General features: G+C 33.8%; 3 protein-coding genes across 3 annotated transcripts; 2 read left to right on the plus strand and 1 right to left on the minus strand.

The window, feature by feature from the left end:
- Nucleotides 1-8,033: 8,033 nt before the first annotated feature.
- LOC17893162 (aconitate hydratase 3, mitochondrial) lies at nt 8,034-13,547 on the plus strand. The gene is made up of 20 exons (XM_006296842.2): nt 8,034-8,589; nt 8,697-8,801; nt 8,894-9,054; nt 9,137-9,229; nt 9,325-9,510; nt 9,707-9,868; nt 10,031-10,175; nt 10,266-10,408; nt 10,489-10,545; nt 10,638-10,717; nt 10,801-10,876; nt 11,011-11,196; nt 11,278-11,345; nt 11,435-11,553; nt 11,664-11,785; nt 11,892-11,990; nt 12,113-12,592; nt 12,680-12,778; nt 12,860-13,102; nt 13,203-13,547. Exons 1-20 carry the CDS (start codon nt 8,316-8,318, stop codon nt 13,269-13,271), a joined length of 2,967 nt encoding a protein of 988 aa, XP_006296904.1. The 5' UTR covers nt 8,034-8,315; the 3' UTR covers nt 13,272-13,547.
- A 2,465-nt stretch (nt 13,548-16,012) lies between these two features.
- LOC17890793 (probable proteasome inhibitor) lies at nt 16,013-17,273 on the plus strand. Its single transcript, XM_006299546.1, has 3 exons — nt 16,013-16,190; nt 16,661-16,844; nt 16,913-17,273. Exons 1-3 carry the CDS (start codon nt 16,013-16,015, stop codon nt 17,271-17,273), a joined length of 723 nt encoding a protein of 240 aa, XP_006299608.1.
- Nucleotides 17,274-17,562: 289 nt separating this feature from the next.
- Nucleotides 17,563-20,464, minus strand: LOC17892940 (glutamyl-tRNA(Gln) amidotransferase subunit B, chloroplastic/mitochondrial). The gene is made up of 8 exons (XM_006297299.2): nt 19,759-20,464; nt 19,441-19,650; nt 19,180-19,320; nt 18,890-19,093; nt 18,489-18,686; nt 18,349-18,417; nt 17,889-18,005; nt 17,563-17,808 (listed from the first exon to the last, which is right to left on the minus strand). The coding sequence occupies exons 1-8, from the start codon at nt 20,389-20,391 to the stop codon at nt 17,728-17,730; spliced, it is 1,653 nt and encodes a 550-aa protein (XP_006297361.1). The 5' UTR covers nt 20,392-20,464; the 3' UTR covers nt 17,563-17,727.
- Between the last annotated feature and the right edge of the window lie 2,271 nt (nt 20,465-22,735).

A 22,735-nucleotide genomic window follows, 5' to 3' on the forward strand; every position in this document is an offset into this window, starting at 1 on the left:
GAGTGAGAATCGACGCGGCCAAAAGAGATGAGAGAGAGAGAAGCGGCGATAATTAGGGTTCTTCGTCGGAATCGCCGAGGTAGAAATATTTTTTCATGTGTGTGAAAAATTACAAAAAAAACCACAACTCAGCCGTAACTTACAATAAGTCATAATATAACTCAGCCGTAATGTACCATAACTCAGCCGCAATGTGTCATAACTCAGATGTAATGTACCATAACTCAGCCGTAAACGACGTTTCGTATTTCCCTCTGATTTTTGTGAGAAAACGAAAAGTCTTCATCCAAGTTGAGAAGAAATGCGACAACAATAACGACGAGAAAGAGAGAGACACACTGATAATAGGATAAGCGGCCAGAAGAAACGAGAAAGAAAAACGGCGAGAGTTAGGGTTCTTCGTTGGTTTCGAGAGAGAAAAAACATTTTTTTTTGTTTGTGAATAGTGACGAAAATGTTCAGTTTCTTCCTCTTTTATCATTAAAGACAGAATAATGATGTGGCAATTTCAAGTATGACGTGGCATGTCGAATCTGACGTGGCAATTTTTAAATGAAAACAGACCAAGGGTGTTTATTGTAATTACACCCATCTCATTAAACATATAAGAAATAAAAAAAAATGTGTCTGTTTAAGAAATAAACCTACTTTTATGGTCTATCTAAGTAATTCTCCCATTTTGAATTGATAAATACTGTTTGATACCATCCTTTAAATCTTTTTGTCTAAAAATAATACATTTTGTTTTTTTTTCCAAAATAGCATACAAATTGAATGTTATAGGTGTAGACTTATTATTTTTTATGTTTGGGTTGACTAATTACATTTAGGTGTATAATTTACTTTTGAATGTAAAAAAAAAACTAAGTTATAGAATTGTAGTATTTTCAGAAAAATGTATTTTAATGTTATTTTTGGAAAATAAACATCATAATGATATTTTTATAAAATAACCATTTTAGTGGTATTTAAGAGAATTTCCCTTTTAAAAATTTCTTTAGGTTTTGAATGGTAACATGAGTAACCAACTAACCATGAGTTAAGATCGAGTATACTCGTAACTCAAAAGTAATAATAATCATGACTTGCTATTAAAATATTGAGTTAGAGTTTTGGTTTTATTGAGTTACTAGATGATGACCCGCACGTGCGGGTGTATTTTCAAAACATAGTTTGCTGGTTTAGTTTTCTTAAATAATATAATGTGATTTGGCTTTTTATAATTTTTTTTATTTCATTTAGTTGAAGGATTAATGATTGTATTTGTTAACTGGAGTAGTATAATAGAAATTGTTGAATTGGAAAACCAAATTTTATTGAGTTATGATTGACTTACATTTTTGAGTTATCTCTTTTGTAAATTTGTTAAATTGAAACATAACGCAAAATCATGGAAATTTTCATAAGTTAGGATGTGGTAAGTTGAGTTACCTTTTTTAAAAAATAAACAAACAAAAATACAGTTATATAATACAAAATTTATTTTTCTTTTTTAGTTCATATATCAATAAAAATAAATAATTCTTAATAATTTCTCTGAAAAATATTATTTCTTATATTTTGCCAAAACTATTACTTTATTTTCATTTGAAACCAAAATAGGCATAGATCTAAATATGATAAGATTGTAAATATTATGGAATGTATGAAATGCTAAAAAATATAGAGAAATTTTTACTAATAACCTTTTTATGATACATTTTGCAAAACTACCATCTTTATTTCTATTTTCATTTTTGCCCTCACTTAAATTTTAATGGCCATTTTGCCCCTACTTGAAATAATATTCTTTCCCAAAGGAAGGAGTGCGTTATTGTTTTTTTTTTTTTTCAACTATTCCATTTCTTGATTTCTTAATTTTATTAAATTTAAGAGAATTTTTGAGAAATGTCCTTTTTGGTGTACCCCTTTTTAAAAATAACTCATTTTTCTATCCATTTTCAAAAATACCCTTTTTTAAATATGAAAAGTTATAAACTTTTATATAGTTTATAAAGTACATCCAGATCATCATTACTATCGGGAGACTCGATTCAAATATTTATAAGGTTTTAAAAGGTTTTAAACGACTTTATAAGGTTTTTAAAAGGTTTACAAAGTTTTTATAAGGTTTTTAAATAGTTTTTATAAGGTTTTAAAGGGTATTTATACTGTACTTATGATATATATATATATATATATATATATTTAAATTTACACACATATAAAGATAATTTGTGTCTATATATAAGCTTATATATGTTTTTTTATAAATTTAAAATTTTTAGTGACTGTTTGATAACATTTGATAGAGGGGTATTTTTATAAAGTGATATTGGAAAATGAGTATTTTTTAAATTCCCCCTAAATTAGTTTTGTGAGTCAACACTAGTTGAGAGGAATTTAATAGAAAGATACTAATTAAAGAGAAAATAGTTATAATATGTTTTGAAAACCAAGATAGTCTAATATATTTTATATGTGAGCCAATAGTAAGTGAAAATAAAGTAGATATCGGAAGGAAACGAGTGCATAGTAGATAAAGACGAAAGAATTATAGTCAAACGTGTTCAAAATAAATTACTAAAACTTGAAAATATAATAATGCATATGAATAAATTAAACTCTTCAATTTTTTTCAACTGCACACAACAAAACGACATCTTTTTAAAGAACTATTATTAAGGTGAAAATAGTTATGATATGTCTTCAAAATCAATTCATAATCTAATATATCCATCATATGAGAACCAATAGAAATGCAAAGAATTATATCTATGTTAGTCTATAATGTTGCTTTTATGCAAGATGAACGGATTAAATTCTTACATATGGTGAGCTATTTTATTTGATAATTTATAACAGTTTGTGAGGGTTACATGAACTGAACGCTTCTGAAATATAAGGTTACACCACCTACTATTAAGCCTAATTTACAGTTAAACAAATAACAATAAATATTTCAAATACTAAACTAATATAAACTTAAAAAAAACAACTCATATGAAAAATAGAATAACAAAAAATGATAGCTATAATAAACCAACAAAACAAACGTTGCAAAAAAAACAAAATATATAAAAAAATTATAAACTTCCCGCTCGTAGCGCGGATCAACAACTAGTATATTATATATGAGGGAGAGTGTGTGAATTGAGAGAGAACGAGACATAGACGACATGAACATCAGTGAGTTTCATATCCATACATAAAACAACAACATCGTTTCCATCATTAAAAGTTTTTGATTTTTGGTAAACAAAAAAATAACCTTAAATGTGTAAGTTAAAAATTCTAGATTCTTTTGATTGAACTAGCTAGATTGCATAACTAATTCCATTTTGTAGAATCAAAATGGTGGGTGTCGATACCGACACTACTCATCAGTTCGGGTTTTCAAAAGCGAGTGTCGACTGACACCAGGCGGGTGTCGATCGACACCATTTATCAGCAGCGGCTGAGCCCTTGATTAATGCTTGTTTTTGTGTGTTGATATTACTTGATTATGATTGATACTGCTTGTGTGTACAGCCCAATAGTTGGGATGAGTGCCTCTCTAAGTATCTCTGAAAATAGTTATGCATCTCTTTTTGTGATGTAGGTAAAGGCAATGTGTGATCATGGAATCAAGGCGACGAGAGAAGAATGATCTAGGGGCTTGCTGGTTGTGTTGTGTTTTCACAGTATTGCATTGTTAGGTTGTTAGTCTGGAATTTAGAAACATGTTAGGATGTTGTTCTATTTCTCGATGATGACTGGTTTGGATATTGGTATTATGCTGGTTTTGATGCAATTGTTTTATTTGAATTGTTCATTGAAGTTTCCGCTCACTGTTAATGGTTGAATTGCTTTAATTTGGTTATTGTTCGGTTAATTGGTTTAAATGTGTTTAATCGATTTGAAATGGTTTGATATGGTTTAGTTGTTTAATTTTGTTTAGTCTCGTTTAACTAGTTTAAATTAATTGAGTTAATCTAGTCTGCATGAGTTAAAAAAAATGTTGGATCGGGTCTTTTCAGTAGGAGTGAAAGAGAAAATAGTGGTTGCAATGTTACGATTTATTAGAATTTAATCAAAATGATTTGATTATGACATCTCCTATATATGTATTAGAATATTCTAGTAATTCTTGATTTTGATTTTGATTTTTATCGTTCTCTTAACTCAAAAATTACAACAAATGAAAAAGGACTTTAGTAAGTAACAAGAATTTTATACTGAATAACGATAAATATAATGACCCAAAAAACAACATGTCGTAAATCCGATAACGGAGCAATTAACAGCTGTTAGTTAGGCGTTAATCTTAGTATCATCTCGGACTGACCTAATACCATCTCTGAGATGATACAAAGATTAACGCCTAACTAACACCTGTTAATTGCTCTGTAATCGAACTTACATGTAGTTTTTGGATTGGTCAACTTTGTTTCATGATTTAAACGGTAAGTCAATGTCTATGTATGATTCAATGGCCACCCTGGAAGTTGATGGTTTAATTGGCCGAAATGACTTGGTTCATGTATTTAATGACATTTTTCCCGTAAAACTAACTAGACATTTTCTTAAAATTTTGTTAAATATTACCAGAATTTCATTAGAAATAAGTGGTTTTAATATTCTCATTAAGGGTAGAATATTCAAATCAAATCATTTAGCAAAAATAAATCGAGAGAATATTTTTAATATATTCATAAAACCAATTAAATCTATTTTATGTATGAATAAATAAAAAATACTGACTATTATTTGTTAAAATATCACCAAGGTCTTAATTGGATTAAAAAATTTAATATTGTATTCAACTAAACATTTTCAATAATTTGTGTTGAAATGAAAAATCATGTCGATTCGGTCAAAAATTCTGAATAATCTTTTTTAATCCAGTATTAGTAATAATAATTTTGAAATTAACATTAAAATGCACTGTTATAGGAAACAAATCAAGCGTTGACTAAAAGAAAAGAAAAAAAAACAAATCAAGCATAATTTTTATTGGCTTTAAGGTGTGATATAGAATATTTTCTTAGTTAAACGGACTTAGATTCAAATCTCATGCTTTTATTATATATCATAACAAATAATCTAATGCATGCTTTCCAAAATTTATAGAAGATTTGGGAAGATATTATAACAAATCATAAAAACTTCCCTAATCTCACTGATAATATCAAAATCATATAAAAACTCATTAGAAGTATTACTGAAATCATTCAAAATATAGATTAGAATATTTGATCCATTTTTTCAATTATGAAATCTACTACATTGCTTATTGTTTTATGTTTTCTCATGTTCTTCGCCATGAGTCATGCCAAAGGTAAATTTTTTTTTTCTTTTCCTTTTGATTAAATAATCGCGTAGTATGAAAAAATTGATCATAACTAAAAGTAAAAATCGTTGTCACTACCTATTTTATTTTACGTAATTTGTTACATAATAAGTGTCTTTATCTAATAAGTATTAACCAAAATTCAACATTTTTGTCATTTGATATTAAAATAGTTGAGATCAACAAAAATCCGGAGAGCATAGTTCAATTCTATAATGGATATTGTGTTGATTCCCCAACATGCAAACAAGCTATTGGAAGGAAAGATTATCCTCGTTGTCAGTGTGTTGATGTTGCGTTTCCTCGTGGTCATTACTGTTATTGCTTTCGTCATTAACTTTTGTTCACGATATCTAAGATGGGTGTATGTGAGAGATTATTAATAATTTTAATGAAAATAAAAAATTCTCTATTACATGAATTTTAGAAACATTTCTAAAAACTAAATAAATTATTTAAAATTATACAGCAAAATATACCATGGAATATTACATGATTTTCTAATGTTTTAAATTTAAATAGAGATAATTATATTCTATGCCATGTACAATGATTTTTATTTTATGCAATGCCATTTGTTCCCCCACCTTCTCCCACCTACCATAAATCATAGATTAAAAGACATTTTTGCCCCCATCTTAATTAATCTGCAAAACCTAATATCCCTGAAACGACATAAAGTGTTTTTTGTTCAAAGAACATGACCTTTCGAAGTCTTCCTCTCCAACATTTTTTTTCTCAGCCCTAGCATAATCCGATGGACAAATAATTAAACCTCACTGACTTTTTCGTAAGGAAAATCCTCCAGCCAAGTGCTATCCAAGAGCCATATTTATTTCCTGAATTCATGGCTGACCCCAATCCTTCTACTACCGCCACCGATGAACTCAGACCAAAAACGGGGGAGGATAACTAAATGCTTTCTCGGAAGTTTGGATGTGGTAATAATGTTATTTAGTGTTAAACAACCCACAAATAATGATGGACAAGGCTTGTATCTATCTCGTCCGTCGTAATTAAGCTGCAAACCTCGAAAATATGTTCTTCTCCTTTCTCCAGCATCCACCACTTCTCTCCTGCTACTTGTCCTCCATTAACATCCACCCAAATATGTTTTTGCTTTTCGTTCTTATTTCTAATCACCCACAATCTCTCTACTACTTGTCCTCCGTTAACACCCACCCAGATCTGGTTTACAATTTCTCCTTTTTGTTTTACTTTGTCTCTCTAATCACCCACTTAATCAATTATCCTCTAGATATTAGGCTACATCATAGCATTTATTGCCACTCTAACTAGCCCCAAAAAACGTCCCATCTCATACGAATTTTCAAACATAAGCGTGAACTTTGTAGAAGTTTAACGAGGGAAAAATTGTCTTTACGCTTTTTAATTTAAAAACACATTATGAAACTCTTTTACAAAGTGGCAGTTTCACTATTTTTAGTTTCCAAAAGAGTATAACCAACATCTTTCTTGTGAAGCATAAAAGTGTCTTACTACTACCTGAAACCCTAGCCGCCACCGTCCCCCTAGATCCTTCCATCTGAGATTTGCTGCCTCTCTGCCGCCTAAGGCTTTCGCCAGCGGTGTGAGAGGGTGTGAGAGGGCTCTGCTTTTCCTTTTTAGCTTTTGTTTTTGGTTTTTGTAGTAGGTTGGCTCGATCTCTTCTTCCCCGACCGTGCTGAGGAGTGGTTCACCATGGAGAGAGATCTCGGCTCGCTTCTCCTCAATGAATCTGATGGCGAGTTTCGAAGCTGCTCCGTGCGGTCTTCTACGCAGCTCAAGGTGACGGATCTGGATAGTTGGGATGCAATCTTCTGCTTCCCCCGTCTCTTCCGCCGGAGATCCCAAATGGTCGGGTTTAAGTGGTAGAGTTGAGTCTTAGAGTCCACCGATTGTTGGGGAAGGTTATGGGTCTGACGGTGGCCGAGATTTGAGGCTGTCCTCAAAGCCGGCTCTCTCGAAAGCTTCCTCAGTTTTCTGGTTCAGTCCGACTTGAGTGCGAGTCAACAAGGCAGCTGCGATGTGGCCAATCCGAAAATGCACTGTGAGGTGAGGATATACTAATATGTGCTCCACTTCCTTATCTCAGGCGATTAGTATTCTGGTTTTGCTTGGTTATTCTGGAGAAGTCTCTGGTCATGCTGGTTTGCTTCGCATCTCTTGTTGGATGTGTTGTCCGTTTTTGGTATTTAAGACCAAAATAACGAAAGCTAGGGAAACCAAGATCTTCTATGATGCGCCTTTGGGTGGTGAAGCTATTGGGACAAGTTTTACACTCCGATCATGAGGGCCTAATAGTTTGGGATTGCTCTGTACTTCAGCATAGGTGATGGTGTTCTCTGTGTAAGTAGTTGTTTTCGTGTCATAGGTTTAATTTAGGTGGTTTAAGAGATGATTTCATTTTGAGTTGTGGAGTGTTTTCTATCTCATGGTGGTTTAAAAATGCAATGGTTACTCGATCAGGTAGCGTTGAATCCGCTAGTATTTCAGGGTGATACTAGATCGAACCATTGCATTTGGTCCAATTCTATAGAGGTGAATGTTATCTACCTCGAATTTGGATATATTTTTTTGGATAATAAATAGTTGAAGTTGAGAAAAAAAAAAAAATATAACCAACAAAATTTCCATTTAAATAAATATATTACCCATTTATACTTGTTGAACACACAATTTATAATTTTGAAAACCCCATTTCTACCCTTAACCCTTACATATTAAAATACAAAAAAAAAAAAACACACACAAACTGAAAAAAGAAAAATATTCCCTTGCCAGAGTCAAGATTAACTTTGTGGCACGCAGCCCTAGGCTTTGTTTTCGTTTCGTCTCGTCTCCACACGCCTCCAACGTCAGATTCATCATCATCATCATCAACCTCTCTCCATGATCATCGCTCCCGATTGATTGATCAATCAAACAATCACCTTCTCTTATCATCATCCTTATCTTCTCTGTCAGTATCTGAATCTGCATCTGGAAGCGTGATTTCGTCATCATGTATATAACTGCTTCTTCTTCCGCTACTTCCTCGATCCTTCGCGCTGCTTCTTCTCGCTCTTCTTCTCTCCTATCTCTCCGATCGTTACTCTCGCCGTCCGTCTCACCGTCGTCGTCTATCATCGCTCGTAGATCTTTTGGTTCCATTTCACCTGCGTTCCGTCGCTGGAGCCATTGTTTTCACTCGAAACCGTCTCCGATTAGTCTTACCTCTCAGATCAGAGCTGTTTCTCCTGTTTTAGATCGTCTTCAGAGAACCTTCTCTTCCATGGGTATGTATTTCTCTTCGAATCGGTTTGGATCTAGCTTTGATTTTCCGATCTGTAGTCACTGTTAGTGTACTGATTTATCGTTTTCTTTTGTTTTTGTGTTTGTTCAGCTTCAGAGCATCCGTTTAAGGGGATCTTCACTGCTCTTCCTAAGCCTGGTGGTGGTGAATTCGGAAAGTTCTATAGCTTGCCTGCACTAAATGATCCACGGATTGGTAATGATTTTTTTTGTTTAATATCTCTGAGGAATACGTTACAAAAAGGATCAAAATCTAAGAGAAGTGCTTTATTTGTGTTATGTTTGTAGATAAGCTGCCTTACTCAATCAGGATTCTTCTTGAATCTGCCATTCGTAATTGTGATAACTTCCAAGTAACTAAGGAAGATGTTGAGAAGATTATTGACTGGGAAAAGACATCTCCTAAACAAGTCGAGATTCCGTTTAAACCGGCTCGTGTTCTTCTGCAGGTAAACGGTTGGTGTTAATCTAGAGGATGCCAGATGATTATTTGTTTTCATGCTCCTAACGATTTTTTTTGTTCTGTGGCAGGACTTTACTGGAGTCCCAGCTGTTGTTGACCTTGCTTGTATGCGTGATGCCATGAACAAGCTAGGCAGTGATTCCAACAAAATCAATCCCTTGGTACATTTTTTAATTCACATATTGAATCATTGATACGATGCTATGTGTTTAGCTTAGGGTTCTTCTAGATTTCTTATGTGTACCGTGTCTCCCAGGTTCCGGTGGATCTTGTAATTGACCACTCAGTTCAAGTTGATGTTGCTCGATCTGAAAATGCAGTGCAAGCAAACATGGAGCTTGAGTTCCAGAGGAACAAGGAGAGGTTTGCTTTCCTTAAATGGGGTTCTACTGCGTTCCAGAACATGCTTGTTGTGCCTCCTGGTTCTGGTATTGTGCATCAGGTAATTTTTTGGCAATACGCATGTCAATTGTTTGTTTCTAAACTTGTTCTGACATTGATTTATATCTTTTTCAACCACATGATTCCAGTGTATTGAAATGTTGCTTTCATTTAGTATCTTTTTTGGTCTGACCTAAAGTTTGTATTTGGATTTTTCATTCATTTTGTCTCAATTTAACCCCACTTTGATAATTCAGGTCAATTTGGAATATCTTGGAAGAGTTGTGTTCAATACCAAAGGCCTTCTCTACCCAGACAGTGTGGTCGGAACTGATTCACATACCACTATGATTGATGGTTTGGGAGTTGCTGGATGGGGAGTTGGAGGCATTGAAGCTGAGGCAACAATGCTTGGCCAGGTAAACTAGTCTGATAATCAACACTACCCATATCCTATGTTGGTGAATCTAGATACTACGTTTCTGAATATAGATTAGATCACTATATTTTATAACTCTTCTGTTCCAATTTAGTGAGGTTGGGAATCTTTCTTATACTGCAAACTGTTTTTGTTTTGACAGCCCATGAGTATGGTATTGCCTGGAGTTGTTGGATTCAAACTGTCCGGAAAAATGCGTAATGGTGTAACAGCTACTGATTTGGTTCTAACCGTAACTCAAATGCTGAGGAAGCATGGTGTTGTTGGAAAGTTTGTTGAGTTTTATGGTAATTCATATCCTTCTGAGCTCTTGTGTTTTGATCCTTTAATAGACATGTGTTTGTGGAGCATTATAAAGCCTACCATTTTCTTCTTAGGGGATGGTATGAGTGGGCTCTCCCTAGCTGACAGGGCTACAATTGCCAATATGTCTCCTGAGTATGGTGCAACCATGGGCTTCTTCCCTGTGGATCATGTTACTCTACAGTATCTCAAATTGACAGGACGAACTGATGAGACGGTGAGTATTTGACTATAATCTTCCTTCTATATATAAAGATATATCCAAATATCTGGTCTGAGACAATACTTTCATGGCAGGTGGACATGATTGAAGCATATCTTCGGGCAAACAATATGTTTGTTGACTACAATGAGGTAAATCAGCTTTATCCTTTATATTTTTGGTTTTAAGATTTCTCATCTCCTTTCAGGTTTTAATTTGACTTTGCTTTGTGAATAAATTTCAGCCTCAGCAAGACCGAGTTTACTCGTCATATCTAGAACTGAACCTGGATAATGTTGAACCATGCATTTCTGGACCAAAGAGGTATGGGTTCTGTTGATTTTTGTAATCACGAAGTTTATTGTCTAGTTAATTGATCATGACCATATTATTGATATTCTTTTCAGGCCACACGATCGTGTTACTTTGAAGGACATGAAAGCTGACTGGCATTCATGTCTTGACAGTAAAGTTGGGTTTAAGGTACGTAACTAGGTGTTTCATTTTGTGGAGGTCTAATTTCTTAAGCATTTGCTTGTTCTATAGACTAGCTGGCTGTTGATGCACAGTTTGGGTACCATTGTTTATTTCTGAATGGTACTCTACATTCTTTACAGGGTTTTGCTATACCTAAAGAGGCACACGAAAAAGTGGCTAAATTTTCGTTCAATGGTGAACCAGCGGAGATTAAACATGGAAGTGTGGTGATTGCTGCAATCACAAGTTGTACTAATACATCCAATCCCAGCGTCATGCTTGGTGCTGGTCTTGTTGCGAAGAAGGCTTCTGACCTTGGCCTACAGGTTAGTTCTACAATATCAAACTAGAAATTGATCTGATTCTTTGACGTTTCCTGATATTTAATCAAAAATTTGCCTCTCCAGGTTAAGCCTTGGGTAAAGACAAGTCTTGCGCCAGGCTCAGGAGTTGTTACGAAATACCTGTTAAAGAGGTATGTTGTAGATTTCAGTTTCTTTGTTGTTAAAGGCTAATTCCTTTTTTTGTGCGGGAAATTTCAAGTGTATATTATACTCCATGCAGTGGACTGCAAGAATATTTGAATCACCAGGGTTTCAATATTGTCGGCTACGGTTGCACTACCTGCATTGGGAATTCTGGAGAAATTAATGAATCAGTGGGAGCTGCTATTACTGAAAATGGTATTATTGAGATTCACAACTACACTTACTTTGGACCTTCTTATATGATTAGTATATATATGTGGCTTGTATGGTGTTATTGATTCAAAATTTATTGTGCTTGTTGTTAGATATTGTGGCGGCTGCTGTGCTTTCTGGGAACAGGAACTTTGAGGGGCGTGTTCATCCACTAACAAGAGCCAACTACCTTGCATCTCCTCCGTTGGTGGTTGCCTATGCTCTTGCTGGCACGGTAAGAAATTTTAAAATCTTGTCAAAGTTCAACCTACACCTTTCTATGTGATAATGACATAAAACATCATCATTTGGTAATTTAACATTCCTCAATTATTTTCCAGGTTAACATCGATTTTGAAACAGAGCCTATTGGCACTGGAAAGAATGGCAAGGATGTCTTCCTAAGGGATATCTGGCCAACCACTGAGGAAATTGCTGAGGTATATAGAACTTAAATGCAAAAAACAAATTTACTTCTGTTACACAAATATTAGATGAGTCTTTCTGCGTATTGATCACTTGTACACACAAAATTAAATTTGTCTTTCTGGGTATGGATCAGGTTGTTCAATCTAGTGTTTTGCCTGACATGTTCCGAGCAACGTATGAGTCAATCACCAAGGGTAACCCCATGTGGAATAAGCTGTCTGTTCCTGAAGATACCCTCTACTCCTGGGATCCCAACTCAACTTACATTCACGAGCCTCCGTACTTTAAAGACATGACCATGGATCCTCCAGGGCCACACCATGTGAAAGATGCTTACTGTTTGCTCAACTTTGGAGACAGTATCACCACCGATCACATCTCTCCAGCTGGGAACATCCAAAAGGACAGTCCCGCTGCAAAGTTTCTCCTCGAGCGTGGCGTTGACCGTAAGGACTTCAACTCATATGGAAGTCGCCGTGGGAATGATGAAATAATGGCCAGAGGCACTTTTGCTAATATCCGTATCGTTAACAAGCTCATGAATGGTGAAGTTGGCCCCAAGACAGTTCACATTCCATCTGGAGAGAAGCTCTCAGTCTTCGACGCAGCCATGGTATGTATTATTCTAACTAAATTTTGTATTACTAACTGTATGTTGATCACGTATAACATATCCTTACCCTAATGTCACATGTATCAGAAATACAAGTCATCTGGTGTAGACACAATTATTCTCGCTGGAGCTGAGTATGGAAGCGGTAGCTCCCGTGATTGGGCTGCCAAGGGACCCATGCTACAGGTTTAAAGCCGCTTCTCTTGTTTTTCTCGCTTAAACCTGTCTTATTGTTTTTTCTAAAACAAAAAATTTGGGATTTGTCAGGGTGTCAAAGCAGTGATTGCAAAGAGTTTTGAGAGAATTCACCGAAGCAACTTGGTGGGAATGGGAATCATCCCGCTGTGCTTTAAATCCGGGGAAGATGCAGATACCCTTGGATTGACTGGTCACGAACGCTTCACGATCCATCTCCCAACAGATATCTCAGAGATAAGACCTGGCCAAGATGTTACTGTCACTACCGACAACGGAAAATCCTTCACTTGCACAGTCCGCTTCGACACCGAGGTAAAAATACTTCCATCTTCAAAAACGTTTTTTGTGGAGCAAAAAAAAGCATAATACAGTGTGAAACGAACTCGGCTAATAATGGTAAACATATACGCAGGTGGAATTGGCTTACTTCAACCATGGAGGCATTCTTCCATACGTGATCAGAAACTTGAGCAAGCAATAGTGAAAAGGAAAACAACGAAAATTCATGGAGCATAAATAAAAGAGAGTTTTCTTTTTAACTGTTGAAAACTGTCATTTTTAAGAAAGGCAGATAAAGTCTGTCTAGGATTAGAGTTGAAAAAGATGAGTGATCTCATTGCAAGTATGAGTTTTGTTTTCTAAGGTTTCAGGGGTTACCATTATTACACGTTTGGGCTCCCAATGTTTCGCAACTTTTGCTAGCGCTGAATATTATTGTTTCTATAAAGGAATAAAAGCGAATCCCTTTTGAAAGGCCTTTAGTAGTTTAAAATACATTTAACTTAGTCAGAAAAATACGCATACTTATTTGTACATGTTAAAAAATATGTAAACTATTTTGGTTTTCCAATTTTCCACATATCATGGTCACGATTTTCAACGAAACTATCACAATATTAAACATTATTACTATTACAATTTCGGGAATAAATTTCGTTTTTGTCGTAGTCATAACCATAACAATATATCTCTTTTTCGATATTTTAGCTTCATCTTCAATCTTTGTTTTCTCACAGTTAAGCTATTGTTATGATTAGAAATTAGAAAAAACGGAAAATAGGCATACGATGTTTATGATTGTGTTAGTTTCGTTGAAAATCGTGACCATAATATGTGAAAAACTAGAAAATGGAGATAGTTCGTATATTTTTTTTATCATCTATAAATTAGTTTACGTATTTTTCTAGCAACGAGAAAAGTTTATGTATTTTTCTGACAAATCTTAAATAAGTCACGTTTTTTTGGGAATTTTTCCCTTCGAATTGTGGGAAAAAATCAGCAATAATGACATATTGTTTTGTTTTATGCTTTTTTATCCCAATTTTTTTGAACTTATAAAATATTCAAATTTACAATCTAAACTTATAAATATTAGACTAAAACTAATATTGGTTTTTCCGGTTTTTATCAACTGATGCTAACATTGATAAAAAAAAGATAAAGCAGCAAATTGCGAAATTCGAGTAAGAAATATCATTTGAATACAACGTTGAGTCTGTTAAAAATAACGATTGACTAAAATTGTCAATTTTGGTTTTGGTCTACTTATAAATCTATTATAACATTTTAGCAGCAATTTTGGTAAAAATTCTTGGGGTTGAGAGTTATTTACAAGAGACTGCTACTAGCATTAATTAACTATTTCCTAATATTTCTAAAATTTTGTTTCCACAATTATTAAAATAAATTAATCCGGCCATTTATTTCAGCAAATAATTTTTATAACTTTTCCAAAAATATTATAAATTTTTAAAAATTTTAAATGTTAAAAATATTATAAATACTGAAACACCGCTTTAAGAGATGATTCTACATCGAGTCGTGGTGTGGTTCGTCTTGCAGTGGTGGAAAAGATACAATGGTTCTTAGTCGGGTAGCATTGGATCCGCTAGTGTTTCAGGGTGATACTAGACTAAATCATTGTATTTGAGTGAAAATTGTCGAGGTCAAATGAATTGTAATATCGATTTGGTAAATGGATAGTTGTTGTTGAGCAAAAAAAAAAAAAAAACAGTTTTAAAGAAATGTCCATTTTCGTGTACCCCTTTCAAAAAAGATGTCTTTCATTTATCCATATTCCATAATACATTTTTTAGTCGCTGTTTGTTGGTGTCGCTAGAAAATATAGCGACTATCATTGTAGCCACTGCCGACTACTTTATAGACGAAAGGGTGTTACTCCCTGCATTCTTGCGCGTCAAGTAAACTATATTTTCCGTCGCAGGTCGCTGATTTAGAGATTGGAAAAAGAACATACCCATAGTCAATTTTAAACTTTTGAAGTTTAAAATTTTATAATTAATTAAAAATAATAATAACACAAACATATTATATTACGGAACGGGTTGTAAACGGGATGCGTTTGAATCAATATCATTAATCTCGCATTTCAATATGGCTAAAATCTTCATTTTACTTTTTAACAACACTAATATAAACCATGTATAGTCAAAATTATTTAATACAATTCATTATAATGCAATCTTAATAATTATTAAATAAACGCCAATAAAATCTGTAAATTTTAAAATATATGAATCAAAAAAAATGTTTACCATGCGATATACCGCCCATTATTCAGACTCGATTTGCCACAATTTTAATATGACACACTATAAACTCATTATTCGGTGGATTTTATTTCTATTATTACCAAATTCACAAAAATATGTCTTATTAACATATCATTACTTTGCGAGTTAAAAAACCAGAAAAAAATCTAAACTATAAAATCTCAAACTATAGTCAATCCATATAAAATAAAGAAAAATAGACAAAATCCACAATTTCATAATATTTTGAAAATATCGTCGTGTACCACGTGTTAAAACCTACTTTATATTGAAAATTAGAACATTTTTATCACATCGGGTAAAAATTGACCGGATCATTCACTAGATGCGGATATAAAAAACATTCGAAAAATTATTTGGGTTAATTTGGCCATGTACCCACTTTAACTAATCTTCGTTGTGGTAATTATTTGTTATTATTGTTTTGGTTAGTGGATATATTTGTTGTGGAAGTACTAGAGATGTTGTTACCCCGTAAAACTAGCAAAAGAAATAAATATTGAATGAGATTAGTTTCTTTTGTGGATAATGATACCAATTAAAAAAATATATCTCCTTTTGATGTTATATAAGAATCTCTCAATAAACCTAGCTCTAGTCAACTTTTATGATCAGAAAAAGTACAACTTGGGAATCAAGGCAGAACTCAATGGCGACTTCTCATGCAGTGATGGGTGTGATCAGATCAGTCATGCCTGCGTTTCGCAATAGCAACGATAAAGTAGCTTTCGTAGTTCATGCTTCTTTCGTCGTTTCCGGTTACGTCCTCACTGCCACCGGACGTCCTGCCTTTGCCCACGACGCTCTCTCGTCATCGACCACTCAGAGTTAGTATTATACTTTCGTTTTTAGGGTTTTGTTTAGGGTTTTGTTTTTGGTTTTGTGCAAATAAACCTTCCAAGTCGCCATTTTTTGCAATTTTACCGTTCAAACCCAGAAAATGCAAATTAAATAATACGCAATATAACCTATTACTATCATGTTTTTAAAAGTTTTAGAAATAATATAGCAAATCGAAGCCCTCGTGACTAGAAATTCAAATATATCTTTAGAATTTTTAAAAATAAATGTATGTGATGGTAAAATCATTTAGAAAAATAAATTTATCTGGTATAAGGGCTATATTGCGTGTTATTTTCACTTAGATTGTTTTGCATTTTTGGGATATGGAGGGTAAAATTGCAAAATTTGACAGGAAGGTTTTATTTGCACAAAACCCTTTTGTTTTTGTTTTGGTATATACTATTTGGACCTAGGGTTTAGGATTCTGATTTTGTTCTATTCTTGATTTCTCTAGGTTTGGTTGGGATTGAAGGGTGGAATGAATTCAATGAGGAGTATGCATTTGTTTATAAAGAACCGATGAAAGGATCAAAGAATAAAGTGAAGAAAGTTTTGGTTAAGTGTTTAGTGATGAATGATAAACTTCTTGTTGTTGCCATAGCTGATGATGCAAAAGAACCTGCCCATCTCCAAATAGAGTATGTCATGGTTTCTCTTTATCTTTTGCTTGAATCTCAAGGTACTGAAACTTTCTTTTTTATTGCAGAGTTGGGAATTATACTAATGAGTCTAAAGAGGAGAGGGATTACAATGCACAATTCAAGAATTTGGGGAAGTTAGTGACTGATTTGAAGAGTGAGATTCTCTATAAGCTAAAACATGTTTCTTCTACAACTAAGTCAAGATTTGAGACAGATGAAGAGCTTAGAGATTACATTGATCCATTCGGTTATCCGATTGACACAACAATGTTTGGAGCTCCTCAGAATATGCCTGATCATGTTGAGCCAAGTCATCTGATACAACCACAACTTGGTTATCAGGGTGTGCCACTTCGTCCTTATACCCCAGTCGTTATTCCTGATTACAATACATACCCTCCTGTGTATTATTATTATTATTGTTGAAGAAACAGAAGAAATTTTTATGGTTTGTTTTTGCTTTTGAAAATTAACTTTTAATATGAGTTTAGGGAAAGTTTTATTGATCATAGAAGTAAAGTTTTAATAAATCAATTGGCTGGAAAAGGCAACAAATGGTGTAGGACATGATGGTGTGCCTCTTAGACAACAATTTGGTGGCAATGCAGCTTGAAAGCTCATTAGAATCTCAAGTTCCTGATGATATGATACCGGCACCATCGATATATTGCGAATTGCAATGAGATCATGAAAGCATATATATTAGCACAGTTGATCAATCAGCTTTCAAATAGCAAATTTCACCTTAATTTCCATTTGCAATGAATTTGTACAAGAACGCTCTAGTTCAAGTGCATTAACCAACGAGCAAAAATCACTCTGTACCATTACAATATCCATTTCAAGAGGAATAACTTTGTCAATGCTGAAGCTTCTTCAATCATTCTTTGGCATTGAGCTTCTCCAAGAGGATCTTGTTCAGTAAACCTGGGTTTGCCTTGCCTTTTGACATTTTCATAATCTGAACAAAGCATTTAAGAGTTTGAATTGATTCACAAGGTACAAGTTTTCAATAAAAAATGTGGATCGTAGTTGCCATACCTGGCCAGCAAAATAGCCTTGAAGCTTGGTTTTCCCACTGCGGTATTGCTCAAGCTGCTTCGGGTTCTCGGAGACTACCTTAATAACCATTTTCTCAATCTCTGCAGGATCGGTTATCTGCAGCGTGTGTCACACATGAGCAAAAATCATTCATGATTGTCTTTGCAATAGGGTAGCCAACTCGTTTCGGATTGCTACTTTATTTAACTACCCATAGCAACATTTCTTAGCTATTCTTAAGAACCATGAAGATATACTACTTACGTTCTTATGGACTTTATCAACCTACCCCATCAAGCAAATAGACCTATGCAATGAACCACTACATTATGTTTTTAGTCTTACATATTTCATGAATGAAGCTTCAAGATACCCGTTTCTTCAATCAGAAAAGGGCTGAGGATAGTGAAAAATGTATTTCTCTAGATTTAACTCTTTTATGGGAATAGTATGGACTTGCCTGAACCAAATCTTTTTCCTTTATCATTCCTTTGACGGTTCCACCTTTGGCCAATAGCTCAAACAGTATCTGCAAAAAAGGAATAACTTGCATTGATCTAAACAAAAGATGATAAAAAATTTAAACTGAATTGAACTGACCTCCTTTCCAATCTTTCCGCTAATTGTTCCATCTTTGATGGCAGCTATCAGCTCAGCCAACTCTTGGGGAGTGAGTTTCATATCATTGATAGAAAGTTTCTCATTTTTCAAGTAAGCAGCAATATCTCCCATTATCCAATTTGCTGCCAACTTCACTTCAGCACCCTTACCGATGACTGCTTCAAAATATTCTGCAACCTAAGAGCCATTCATTCCAACAACAGTTTACTCGTCTTGCTATTATACAACGTCTTGCTATTATACAAAAACAAAAATCAATATCGCACCAAATTGATCAGAAAGTTTACTCTTTTCCTCTCAGCATTTTGTGAAGATAACATGGGTAGGTTAGGCTCATTATGAAACTAAAATATGATCAACATTGAGACAATAAGACTTACAGTGACGTCATTTGCGAGGAAAAGCACATCTTGCATGCTTAGACCCATGGCCTCATACCTCCTGCGCTTTGCTTCAGGAAGTTCTGGTAAAGAAGCGCGGATGCTATCAACGTATTCTTGGGTAAGGATAACTTCTGGAAGATCTGGTTCTGGAAAGTACCGGTAATCAGCAAGCCCTTCCTTTTTCCTCATTGTTACTGTTTTCTGAACACCTACTCAAGTTAGTTGCTGACTTGCTGGTGGATATGAAAAAAACAGATATGGATATAGCAACCTAATTAACTTAGAACCTGAGCGCCTTCTTCCCAAAGCCGAGTCTCTGTAACAATCTGGTCGGCTTTTCCCTGATTGTAAAGAAGTGCCTGTCTTGATATTTCGTAGTCAATAGCCCTGCTAATTGCTGAAAATGCATTCAAATTCTTTATTTCCACCTGTAACTCGAATCAGCAACCAGATGAAATGAAAATGCAATGAGTTAATCATCCCTTTCACTCGTTTAACTCAGAATCTACAAATGACAAACAAAGGAATAAAGAAAGAAACTTCTTAACCTTGGTCCCAAACTCAGCTTGCCCAATGGGACGGATTGAGATATTAACATCACACCGAAGAGAGCCTTCTTGCATATTCCCATTACTAACTCCCAAATACCTCGCAATCCGTTGCATTTCACAAGCGTATTCAGCAGCTTCTACACCACTCCTCATATCAGGTTCAGAAACAATCTCAAGTAAAGGAACCCCTGCTCTATTCAGATCCACCTGCACCACACAATAACCACACATAAGAAACAAACACAACTTGCAGGGTCTACTACTATAACAACCCCTGAAACCTAAAACCCTTGCAAGAATCTAACAAACCCATGCCTGAGAGTAATCTCCAGTATCTGAATGAATTGACTTGCCAGCATCTTCTTCCATATGAACTCTAGTGATACCAAATCTCCTATGACCACCACCAAACTCAAGTGGAATATCCAAATCCACATAGCCACCAGATGCAATAGGGATATCAAACTGAGAAATCTGATAACCTTTAGGAAGATCTGGATAAAAATACTGCTTCCTATCGAACTTAGACTTGAGAGACAAATCACAATTCAAAGCTAAACCCAATCTAACACCAAATTCAACAACTTTTGAATTCAAAACAGGCAAAGCACCAGGCAAACCCATACAAACAGGACAAATACTTGTGTTTGGATACGACCCGTAATTGTTAGAGCAACTACAAAACGCCTTTGTTGATGTAGAAAGCTGAACATGAGTCTCTATCCCAATTACAGCTTCGTAATCTTTCAAAATCTCATCAAGTTTGTTGCTTTTGTGGTTTTTTGGTGCGACCCTTGATTGAGAAGACTGTTTAGCTTCATGGGTCGTCGTCGTTGTTTGGCTTCCACAACACCTCACGGAGACGACGTTACTCCTTCTTCTAAACAAGGTAGTTCCAAGAAGTGTGAACTGGTTTAGCTGAATTGTTCTGAACAATGTGGTAGACATGTTTTAAGGAATCAGAAATGGAGAAATTCAGATTAAAAGCAGACAGAACCTGCTTGCTTCTCACCGGAATCGTATCGGAGAAGAGCCGTCGCCTTATCTTTTCATCAAGGTGTTTTGTTATTGGGCCCCATATGTCTTATTGGGCTTAGTTGAGTTATTGGGCCTCGTATGTCTTATTGAAGCCAAATATAAATTGGACTGCTCTGTTGTTTAGTTTAGTTGTGTTTAGACCTTTAGCCATTAAAATTGTTTGATAATGTAACATTGTACTCTGTTTCGAAAGGGGAAAATGGTCAATAAATACATGAACCGAGTTACTTTGGCCAATTAAACCATCAACATCTATGCAGGCCATTTAAATCTTATATAGATATTGACTTACCATTTAAAACATGAAACAAAGTTGATCAAACCAAAAAAAACATGTGTAAGTCCGATTACAGAACAATTAACAGGTGTTAGTTAAGCGTTAATCTTTGTATCATCTTGGACTGGCTTAATATTTATAATTTAATTGTATATGAAAGTTTTATAGAATATGATTCTTTACATTTAAAAAAACTACTTTGGAAAAAAATTACGTATACAAAATATACTCACACACAAAAAAAAAAGACCTTACAACCTTTTTTTTTTTTGGTCAAACAACCTTACAACCTTTATTTTAAAAAATAATTACATAAAAAACCACCAATTATAATCGAATACAAATGCTTTAATATATTATGCAAACGTTGTGCATACATTTATTGCTTTATCGATTGAGTAATATATGTCCGTTTTCAAAAAACAAATTGCAGAATATGCAGAAAAAAATTATATTTTTTATTAGACATATGTTTTGTGTAATAATATAAATTAAAAAAATGCAAATATTATAAAATAAAAGGTTCTAATCAAAAATAGATTTTAGTACAAAATCTACTTCAAAAATGTATATATAGATTAAAATAATAGTAGTGCTTAACAACAAATAGTTTAATTTAACACCATTAAAATTTATTTACAAAACACAATACAAAATAACGGTATATAATATCACCAACTTAATTAATTACTATATACAATAAACAAAACATATTAAAAGTAAAATATTATTACTCAACAAAATTAAAAAACACAGACCCGCGGTGTACCGCGGTTCAAACCTAGTTAACAGGTGTTAGTTAAGCGTTAATTTTTGTATCATCTTGGACTGGCCTAATATTTATAATTTATTTGTATATGAAAGTTTTATAGATAAATGAATATTATTAAAAAAATTCTTTGGAACCTATGATTGTAATGATATTTTAAAGTAATTTAATACCTCTATCTTTGGAAACAGAAAATATACATCTCTGTATATAAATCTGATTAATGATTATTGGAATATTGCAGTAAAATGAAATACATTTCAAAATTGAGATCAATCTTTTTGTACGGGTATTAAATATTTTGAGCTAATTTTGTATATGACCCATCACTCAGTAAAAAACATGGTACAACTAGGCATGTCAATTAGGGCTAAAGCCCGCGGGCTAGTTTGGGCCGGCCCTGAAAAACATCGTGCTCGGGCTTAAATATATATGTCCAGAAAAAACTGGGCATTTTGGGCTAAACCCATTCGGGGTAAAGAGTTTTTTGGGCTTAGTCCGGTCGGGCTCGGGCCGGCCCGAAAAGCCCTTAAAAAAATATATTTTGAATTTTTTTAATATTTTAGTTTGATTAAAAGATTTGATTAATGTTATAGTTTTCATATTTACTTACTAGCCTTACTTATTACTTTTAAAATCTTTATCTATAATATTTTCTCTTATTGATATATGTCAGAACTGAACAAAGCTAAAACCAAATATATATAAGTATCATGTTTTTGAAATCATCAAAATACTAGGTTCGGACCCGCGCTATAGCGCGGGGGAAAGAATTACGTATATATAATTTTTAACGGATTAGAATATGTTACATTTTAATTTAATTGCAATGCGGTCGATTACGGTAAATCATATATTTGTATAATAAGTTTAAATAAAATAATAAAAGAAATAATCATATATTGAGTTTTGATAGAGTAAAAAACACGAAGAAAATTTAAGAGCACGAAATAATATTTATCGATAAATCATTCAATTTGACCATTTTTGTAATAGAATTAAGAATATACTTAAAAATACATACTTACAATATATTTTTTGAAGGACCAACCCGTAACAGAATTCATTTCGTAAAAAACATTATTCATGACTCGTTTTACCATTATAATTGTGATTTTAACAAACAACCTGTGGACTATCTAAAATTTGCATAGTTTGAAATATAATATATTTTATCAAAAAAATTATGTCTCCAAAATTACATCTAT

This window comes from Capsella rubella, unplaced genomic scaffold, assembly GCF_000375325.1.
Source record: "Capsella rubella cultivar Monte Gargano unplaced genomic scaffold, Caprub1_0 scaffold_3, whole genome shotgun sequence".
In the NCBI taxonomy this organism is placed as follows: domain Eukaryota; kingdom Viridiplantae; phylum Streptophyta; class Magnoliopsida; order Brassicales; family Brassicaceae; genus Capsella; species Capsella rubella.

Coding starts and splice junctions, on each gene's coding strand:
- LOC17893162 (XM_006296842.2), top strand. CDS start 8,316: ATGTATATAACTGCTTCTTCTTCCGCTACTTCCTCGATCCTTCGCGCT. Junction 9,055..9,136: donor CGGCTCGTGTTCTTCTGCAG/GTAAACGGTTGG, acceptor GTTCTGTGGCAG/GACTTTACTGGAGTCCCAGC. Junction 12,593..12,679: donor CAGTCTTCGACGCAGCCATG/GTATGTATTATT, acceptor CACATGTATCAG/AAATACAAGTCATCTGGTGT.
- LOC17890793 (XM_006299546.1), top strand. CDS start 16,013: ATGGCGACTTCTCATGCAGTGATGGGTGTGATCAGATCAGTCATGCCT. Junction 16,191..16,660: donor CTCGTCATCGACCACTCAGA/GTTAGTATTATA, acceptor TGATTTCTCTAG/GTTTGGTTGGGATTGAAGGG. Junction 16,845..16,912: donor CCTGCCCATCTCCAAATAGA/GTATGTCATGGT, acceptor TTTTTATTGCAG/AGTTGGGAATTATACTAATG.
- LOC17892940 (XM_006297299.2), bottom strand. CDS start 20,391: ATGTCTACCACATTGTTCAGAACAATTCAGCTAAACCAGTTCACACTT. Junction 19,651..19,758: donor ATACTGGAGATTACTCTCAG/GCATGGGTTTGT, acceptor TGTGTGGTGCAG/GTGGATCTGAATAGAGCAGG. Junction 18,006..18,348: donor AGGAAAAAGATTTGGTTCAG/GCAAGTCCATAC, acceptor CACACGCTGCAG/ATAACCGATCCTGCAGAGAT.